Source organism: Physcomitrium patens, chromosome 13 (genome assembly GCF_059467195.1).
Source record: "Physcomitrium patens ecotype Gransden chromosome 13, ASM5946719v1, whole genome shotgun sequence".
Lineage (NCBI taxonomy): Eukaryota > Viridiplantae > Streptophyta > Bryopsida > Funariales > Funariaceae > Physcomitrium > Physcomitrium patens.
This window is the reverse complement of record NC_143422.1, coordinates 13,301,610-13,311,444: the sequence shown is the minus strand read 5'-3', so window position 1 is coordinate 13,311,444 and position 9,835 is coordinate 13,301,610. Positions and strand designations below refer to the sequence as shown.

Here is a 9,835-nt window from a genome sequence, read left to right as displayed (position 1 = left end):
CTCAACAATTCTCGTCGCGGTTGCGTATCGAGCGTCCAGCTCCTGGTATGCGAAGTCAGAAGCTCCGACGACAAAACTGAACTCCATCAATCGAATTTAAGAAGCCTCCGTTCAGATAGCACCACCAATGCCGTCATCAATAGGAAGGAGCTGCCAGTCTTTGGCGATCACGATGCATCTTCGAGAGTATTTTTGGATGGCCAGGCTGTGAGAGCCGGTCTAAACAGGGTGTCCTACTCAAGTAGTGCAATACCTATCATCCTAATGCGCACACCGAATGCTGTTGAGATCGAGATCGAGAAAGTCGCTGAAAAGCAGCCTGGTGTATCGTTCTTAACAATTGATTGCTTCTCCGACAAGGAACTCTGCTCGCCTGGTGTATATGGGCTCTTCACGTCCAGGCGAAGGACTCCAAAACCAGACAAGGAGTGGGTGTGGAACAAACCACACAAGAAACAGTTGGCAAACGGCGATCGCGAACTCCAGAGAACTATTACCACAAGCTATTCTCCTCGAGGAGTCTGGAGGCTGTGGCGGTCAAGGAGCAACCCTTCCTTTGCAGCCAAAATTGTAACAGATAAGAAGTGTAACTCCCCAACAGCCACGGAAGAGTTCCAAACGCAGGTACGGGATCATTACCCATGTTTGAGACCGATGGCTTGTCTATTTGTTTTCATCAACTGGTATTGACTGTGGTCGAATCAGATTGCAACAAAACTTGAGGGTCCTCCGTGCACTGGAAACGTTGACGATGGAGCTGAATCAACTCGAGTGACTCCGAAAGCGACGCAGCAGCAGCAACCTCCTCGAAATCCACCAAATCATGCGAAAGATCGATGTGGGGAGCGGATCAGAAGGCGAGATCACAGTTTCGGCAACGCTTGGGCTTGCACTCAGAATGGGAAATGGATTCGAACAGACTCTGAATGTAAGCAACAGCTTCTCCTTCGAAACTCCTCCTAGTCCTTACCACTCCTGGATTCTGCGCTCACGATCAGTCCAACAGGTTCAGTCTATAGTTTGAGCAGCTTAAGATTTCTCCATGGATTCCTATCTCCTCTAACTGTGAACAAATTCGTATGTTCGAGCAGTTGTCCTGGAAATGTGATTGAGGGAGCTCAACAAGACAATGTATGGCTGAAGAGAGTTTCTTGAAGCAATCCACAGAGTCCGCTCTCCTCGCATGACCAAGATCACCGGATTGCCACTGAGCCCAAGAGTGGCGAAGAACTCATTGTAGCCTCGACTGTTCAGGCTTATATAGCAACGAATTCCAGTGCTTCTCTATGCTGTTTTTCGTGATTTTGAGCAAACATAAGCGATGCTACTGAGATAGTAGAACTTCAAAAATGAATTACACATTTGCAGCCAATGGAACAGTGGGTGAGGCTACACATGGTATTCCAATGGGTGCAAATTCTTCGTCATCCAGACCATCATTGTAAGAATAATGTAAATATATGAATTACAGTCCATCGTGATTCAAATGTTGAATTTTGTATACTTTATTTTCATTATGACAATGATGTTATTCTTCTCAAGGGTTTCGTTTTTTACTGAACACACAAACCATGTGGCTAGAATCTCTACAGTAGAGATATAAACCTTCTTATCAAATAATCAGTTCTTTGGTATATCATAGTTTTGCAACACTTCATCGAGTTGCATTGAGCCATCAAATAACAATCATTGTTGAAACACTTTTTTTGCAAAAATATAACAGACATCTTAATTCGAAAGGAGCCCAATAAGAAAGAGAAACCGATGCTTCGGTGATGCTTCTCGCCCACGACTGCCAAGTGTGAAAAGGGTTCTCATTAAGGATGAAGAACCAACGAATGAAAATTTAATGGATGATTTGCGTGCACGGACGGAGCTGAGAAGCAAATGAGGGGGAGTTTGTCGGCGGCTGCTGCTGGCTTCGCGCGGCCGCACGATTGCACCGTAACCACGAGTAGCGAAGAAGGAAAAAGTATTCCGAATTTGTTGAGTAGAAGGAAGCGTAGAAGTAGGAAAGGAAGGACGAGAAGTAGTAGTAGTATTTTGGAATCGTTCAGTGGTTTGTCGGGTTTTCAAGGAAATAGTAAAAGAGTGGATGAGGTGGCCGCTTCGCACGGATCAGTTTGCCATCCATTTGAACAATTCCTTGCTCATTCACGCCCTGCTGTAGTCATTGTAGCGCAGAGTTTAGGTCTAGGATTCTGTACCACTGTTTTTGAGAGGTTCGTTTATCTATTTGTGTTTATTTTCGAGAATTAGAGAGCAAATTCGTGGTTAGGGTTGGTTTGCGTTAACGTCATGTCTGACTGACGCTTGAAAGAGCAGCGTCTATTAGTGAGAATGCCGCTTGAGAGCGATCATTAGATATGCATCGGAGTATCTGAGTCTTTCTTGAGGTGTTGGGAAGTTTCTGCATGCTGAAGTTGTTGTGGCGGATGGGTTAAACGTTGGCTCTCTGTTGTTCCGGGTTCTTGAGTTTCTAGAGGTTTTGTGGAGCCACGGGTAAAGAAGAGGGAGGGACTGTGAAGTGGCAAGATGTGGTACTTGTGCTACTTCTTGCACAGGCTGCTAGACTACAGGTTACCAGAAATCGAGGCTCTAGCAAAATTGCATGGATACTCTGATGGAGATAAGGTGGGGCAAGGGTTGCAATGGAAACAAGCTCCTGATCATCATCCCGATTCTCCTTTCTATTATGTGAATCTCCCTAATGAGGGAATCGCACGTAAAGTTGCCACACAAAGTAAGCTCGCGTCTGTCTTTTTTCTAGTGATACCTGTAAGCTCTGTGAGCAAGAAAAATAATCATTCATCTGTGTCGCCTTTTGTCCATCTGAGAGTGATTTTTCAGCTCGCATTAAGATCATATTTCGATTCTAGAACTAGGGTTTAGGGTTTAGGGTTCAGAAGTTGAGAGTACCGTATTTGAATTGCAGCAAACGTATCAGAATGTAAATTTGTTTCGAAATAGTAAACACGGAATTGATACATTTGTTCACGTCGCGGCGTTGCAGGCCTGCTGTTGAAAGGAATGTATGAGGTGTGGGGAGAAGGATGTACTCATGAGGAACTGAAAGAAGCCGTGGAGCATTATCCAGAAGAGTATAAGGCGCCGTACTTGGCTGAAGATACGACGTTTAAAATAGTCATTGATTGCTTTGGCAAAATCTTGACATTTAATGAGCAGAGCGCTCGCATCGAGAGTGTTAGTTATGTGCCTTTCAAGGTGCAGAAACCTCAACCTGCTTGCCTTTCCACAAGTCCTGAAAGATAAAATGAGAAGTTGCACCTCAAATACTACTTTGAGATTATTGCTACATCGAAACGAGTTTGAATGGAATTGAAAGCATGATATCTTAAGATGATATGACTTTTATAGCAACTTGCATTACAGGGTCAAGTGCAGCTGAAAAAGCCACAGTATAAGTTCTGGCTCATAGACATTGATGGAAAAGCGCAGCAAAATGGTCTGCCTCCTTTGGCGGCTAAGCGCATGTATTTTGCGCGTGAAATTGGATGCTCGGATCGCTCCGTTGTTGCAAAGTACGAGTTAAGTAGGCGAAAATACCTAGGACCCACAGCTATGGATGCCGAGATCGCTCTTTTGATGGCACATCAGGCTTTGGTGAAGCCGGGGAAGCTTGTGTATGATCCATTTGTCGGGACAGGAAGTATTCTCGTGGCTGCTGCACATTACGGAGCGTTCACCATGGTAACCTATCGATGGTACTTAATATGTGTAGAAGTCTGTCGAATGTGCCTATATCAACCATCATTCTCAAGGAGCTTGGTTAAGGACATTATAATGCGTGCTGTGTGAAGCGTCGTATAGGCCTGCATGTGTTCTCGTTGTCTGGTCTTCAATTATGTTGATAATCTCTTCCATCTTTGTCATGGAAAAGATTCCCGTTGGATAACTGTTCCACTGTCGTTTCATTTATCTGCCATTAAAATTTTAGACGGTGTTATTAGGGAGCAGATATTGACATTCGAGTAGTGCGGGATGGAAAAGGTCCAAATTGCAATGTTTGGAGCAATTTTAAACAGGTATTTGTACAACTTCTGTTATTTTTATGTGTTTCCTATTTTTCTTTTTCTTGTCTATTTGGTTTTCACTCACCTGATCACTTAGGATTACAGAATTTGCTTGGTGTTTTTTGATGTCATCTTCATGTTGAAAAAATTAAATGTGCAGAACCTCTAGGCGTTAACCTTTCTTCCAGGTTCCGTTTTTCTTATGAATTTTTTTGAATGTGTGCAGTACAACTTGGGAGAACCCTTGGGTCTCATTCGTGCCGACAACAACTCTCCTCCTTGGCGGTCTGATGTCTGTGAGGTATTTTTCGCACCAATTATTTTGCGAGTGTCCTTTTTAAGCTTAGATAAATTTAATGTTGCCCTCCAGGTTTCTTTTATATCTTTCTTGTCACGTTTAGGTTCTTTTTTCGCTAACTCGATGATCATCTATTTGATGTCAGATATTTGATGCCATTATCTGTGATCCTCCATATGGTGTTCGAGCGGGTGGTCGAAAGTCTGGGGGCCGGAAGATGCTTAACGGAAAACGAGATGCCTATGTGATCCCTGAGGAAATGAGAAAAGACCACATACCTTCAACTGCCCCCTATACTCTAGTGGAATGTGTACACGATCTTTTCGACATGGCAGCCAGGCTATTGGTCATGGGTGGTAGGTTGGTGTATTTCTTCCCCGCTGCCAGAGAGGACTGCTCCGAGTCTCATTTTCCTAAGCATCCCTGTTTTACTCTAATTGCTAATAGTGAGCAAATCCTGAGTACAAGATGGTCACGGTGCTTGATAACCATGGAAAAGTCGGCCAAGTACACAGAAGAAATGGCCATGGAGGCGCATCAAAAGCACCTCGATTTCAAAGATAATCATACGCAGTTGCTGGAAGAGACTAGAGAGAAAGGCAGCTTGCATAGTCTTGTATTTGGGCCAACAGAGGCATTGGTTGGGGAATCTCAGAACTTACTAGCTGCATCGGTTGGCATCAATCAATTGCCACCAGAGGTTAGAGCAAAGTACAGAGGAAAGTATGTCTGAATCAAGTATATGGTACACAACAATACGCAGTGCAGTTTAGTTTCATTTCGGGTAAATACTTCGCAGCGTTAACTTCAACAATTCTGCTGGCTTGCTTTAGTGCACTGATTGATAATGAAGTTTACAAGGCATCATGTGTTTCAAGGATGGTTTCAGTTTTTTTTACATGAATGGGTGTTCTCAAGTTGCAGCCTCTTACCCAAAGCTGCAAGGGTAATAACGGTGAATTCATTCTTTCCACCCCCGAGCAGTTCGGCGGGTCAGAAGGTCCAACTCATTCCAAGCATTCTGAGTCTCCTACGTTCATATACATCTCTCTCGGTAAATATGTACATACGTCTGTGTCTGTGTGTGTATTTGGAAATGTATATAATTTTTCTATTGTCCTGTGCTGGCCCATGACCACCCCATCATGTTATTCTCATGCAGATTGAGTTGCCGAATTATATCCTTGACATGACGTTTTCAGTAATTTTTGCAAAGATTACTGAAAGTGACCGCTACCCTTTGCTTCCGTTTTTAGAGGCTGGGAAACAGTAGAGGGTATACCTAACTGTAACCTCATTTATATCATCTAAATATACCTTGGAAATATATGATGTCAAATGATAATTCAATTGAATTAGACAGTAGTCATAGGCCATCTGGCAATTGATGGAGAAACCAAAACGTGAGTTATGTTTTTGGTGGTGGTGCAAGGAAGTGGTGCTCTTCAAGTGTGACAAGAAATTGTGAAAGTATTGAGAATGTTTTAGAAGAGACACTAGAGTAGCTAGAAGTAATGTGCACACACATATAAAACACACAAGAGTGAGTATATTGATATGGTTATCTCTCATATACAATGAGAAGAGGAGAAGATAAACAATTTCTCTCCACTACATTCCAAATACTATAGCTATAATATTTACTGTAGACTATATTAAATAGTATAAAGAGCATTGGCTATATTTAATGCTCTCAACATTCCTCCTCGCTTGTCATAATATTTGTATAACATAAACTATACATAGAATCATGATCTTTACTTTTTTGTAATCTTGCAAGATCAATAGTTGCTACCTCATTAAAATCTTATCTAAGAAAACCTTATTGTATTCACGGGCATCATTTAAATAAGATAATAAATGTTTGATGCCATTCTAATGTCATAGCATTGGATGTGCACTGTTTCTTGTAAGAACACTAATTGCAAATGCAATATTTGATCTTATAGATGTTGCTAAATATAAAAGTCCTCAAATTATTATGAGGTATGAGTATTGATCTCTCAATAGTTCTTCCTCTTCCTTGCACAAACAATATGGATCATGACCATCACGACGAAGCTCAACCATTGGTATTGACAATAAATAAGCATCAATCATATTGAATTTTTATAAGATTCTTCTGATATATGTTAGTTGGTAGAAAAAAATACTATCATCTATGAGATGCATTATCTGAAGACCAATGTAGAAAGTTGTTTTTCCTAGCATTTTCATCTCAAAGTGAGAGATAAGTAGGTTAGTAGCTGCAATATATACAAATCTGCTATCTACTAGGTTATGATCATCAAAATATATAGCAATGCACAAAACGAATTTTATCTCATTTAATAAATAAACAATGATATAGTGGATTATTTACAAAATTATTTATGATTAAATAATCTTGGAGACATTGAAACCACATGCATCTAGTATCACGGACATATGCATGTAAGCCAATAATTACATGTATAAATAGGTAGAAGTAAGTAAAAGTAGGTAAAAGTAAGTTAATTCTATAGTATTTGGTATGGAAGCTTTCTAAAAGCTTCATAGACGTTGCTTTGAAATTATAGGTGATGTTTGCTCAAGATCAAAAACTCCTCATCATCGACCTTATGAACTTCTTCAGCCATTACCCATTCCAGAACAACCATGGTCTTCTATTTCTACGGATTTCATCACGGATCTTCCAATCTTAGGTTCCTATAACTCTATATTCGTGATAGTAGATTGTTTTACCAAGATGGCACATTTTGTACCATGTACAAAATCTATCACAAGTGAAGGAACAACTAAGCTCTTTCTTGACAATATCTATCGCTATCATGGATTATCCAAGGATATTATATAAGATAAGTGAACTCAATTTATATCAAGATTTTGACAGACTCTTTTCAAGATTCTAAAAGTGAATATAAAACTATCTTCTGCATTCCATCCTCAAACTGATGGACAAACGGAGCGTGTTAATCAAGTTTTGGAGTAGTATTTAAGATGTACCATTAACTACCAACAAGATGATTGGACAACTCTTTTGCCATTGGCAAAGTTTGCTTACAATAACATGGTACATTCTTCTACAAAACAAACACCTTTCTTTGCTAATTATGGTTATCATCCACGACTTGATACTTTTAACTTTTCAAAAGTTGATAATCCTGTTGCAAAAGATTTGGCAATTCATTTGTCAGAGCTACATGCAACGATGAAGGCGCAATTAAAAGAAACTCAAGAATAACAAGAAGTCAATGCGGATGTCTATCGAAAGGAACAACCACCATTCCACATAGGTGATAAGGTATGGTTACTTCATCGCAATATCAAGACCACTCGTCCTTGTGACAAGTTGGACTATCGAAGGCTTAGACCATTTTCTATTTTTGTACAAATCAATCCAGTTTTTGATCATTTATATCTACCAGAGTCAATAAAAATCCATCCAGGATTCCACTTTTCTCTTCTTAAACCATACAAGACAGTGGACATACCAAAAAGAAGACAAGCTCCACCTCCTCCTATAGAAGTGGACAATAATGAAGAATTTAAAGTTGAAGAAGTCTTAGATTCAAGGCGGCGCCAAAATAAATTGAAATATCTTGTCCATTAGCGCGGATATGATATTAGTAAACGCACATGGGAGCGAGTAAAAAATCTTACAAATGCAACAAAGGCGGTGGAGGCTTTTCATCAATGACATTGATCAAAATGAAGATAAAAACTTTCTTTATAAAAGAAACAAGATCTAGGCAAGATAACATTCTACTTTCAGTCCTTGTTTGTAGCTTCTTTATAGTAGTGATGCTCACGAAATGGAGAACCAACAACTAGCAGATTTGACTCAAGAGCCTTCGTTTGGTGATCTGCTAGACGAGACATTACGATTGTCACAACCTTCAAGACGATGTAATTGAGATGAAGATCTTCAAGAACGACATGTTCTTCTTCAAATAGATGGCGAGATACAACACGTTTGATATCATGACCTTGGAAGGGACTCTCAATGTTTGGTGACTTTACTAGAGGTAGGAACAACTGTTGATGGTATTCCAAATGTTTTATTCAAAGAAAGTTATGAAGGCCTCAACAATGATCAAATAACTGGGTGGTCTTCTCGCCCTAGTATGGGACACTACCGATGGTTGAGAGGCCCTATCAATCATCTTCGAAGAGAACAAAGATCAGAGTATGTGATGAATACAATTCGTTGCATCATAGATTTCCTCAACATATGATTATCACTCCTTGTGGAACTCGTCCCTAAAAGAGGGGGTAATGTCACGAACATATGCATGTCAGCCAATAATTATATGTACAAATAGGTAGAAGTAAGTAAAAGTAGGTAAAAATAAGTTAATTCTATAGTATTTGATAAGGAAGCTTTTTAGAAGCTTCATAGACGCTGCTTTGACTTTATAGGTGTCTTTAATTGACTTTTTGGGATTAGAAACGTGATCAACAAGTTAGCCATGTACCACATATGTTGTTAGCTTGAAGACCAAGCTAACTATGTGGCCCTTATGTAGAAAAACTTGCCTTGTAAGTTAAGGCATGTATCCTACAAAGTCAACACATATTAGAGGTCGTATAGAATGTTGCCACGTAGCCCCTAGTTAGATAGTATATATAGAGACAAGAGTGAAGCCTTCTTCACTCTTGTCAACTCTTTTCTTGCTTCCAATCTAATTTCAAGGGTCTCTAGTTTTTTTGGCTTTTTGGCAATAGCCATTTTAGTTTCTTTCTTAATATATATATATATATATATATATATGTATATCAAGTTATTTCTATTTTTTCATCTTTCTTTGAGAGAAGTCTTGCTCCTTTATTTGTCTTTATTGTATTCTTGTCCTTGACATTTAGATTGTTTTAGACTATATAGGATCTTATATAATTTAATACCACGATATCATCTTAGAATAAGTACGTTTGGAGTTCCTATTTTTATATTAGATTAAATTCTTATATAAATATTTGAATCAAGAGAATCATATAAATACACAATTATCACATCCATGAATCGCATCTCAAGGGTGGCATGAGCTACCATTCTAATAATATATCAAAATGTAATTAATTCCATGATTAGAGAATATGTGGATTCACAATCAATGCCAAATTGTTGAGTAAGTATTTGGCCAATAAGACAAGCTTTATAGCAAGTTATTTGACCCTTTGCATCTTGCTGTCATATTGTAGTTTGGCTACCATGTGAAAATAACGTATTTATATATATTTAATACATAATGTACTAGCCAACATGGTGAGAGCCATATTAGTGGATTTTTGTTGGTTACAAGATATGGATAGAATACCACCTTGAAAAGAGGTTGTTTAAAAGGAGGTTCTATTAGAATTTATTTAACTTGATTTTCTTTTGATAGTGACTTTTGAAGTTGAACTTATTAGTAATAACTTTTAAACATTTAGAGTCACCCTTGTTAGACATTGGTGACCCTTGAAGTTTTATTTTGATTCTTTAATATGGTGTTTGAAGCATATAATATATAAATCTTATATG

The 9,835-nt window shown here is 39.1% G+C and overlaps 1 protein-coding gene across 1 annotated transcript; it reads left to right on the top strand.

Annotated features, from left to right (window-relative positions):
* The first annotated feature begins 1,921 nt into the window (after positions 1 to 1,921).
* On the top strand, positions 1,922 to 5,209 carry LOC112290849 (uncharacterized). Its single transcript, XM_024537628.3, has 6 exons — positions 1,922 to 2,743; positions 3,014 to 3,225; positions 3,394 to 3,711; positions 3,972 to 4,046; positions 4,261 to 4,335; positions 4,478 to 5,209. Exons 1-6 carry the CDS (start codon positions 2,536 to 2,538, stop codon positions 5,063 to 5,065), a joined length of 1,476 nt encoding a protein of 491 aa, XP_024393396.1. The 5' UTR covers positions 1,922 to 2,535; the 3' UTR covers positions 5,066 to 5,209.
* Positions 5,210 to 9,835: the final 4,626 nt, after the last annotated feature.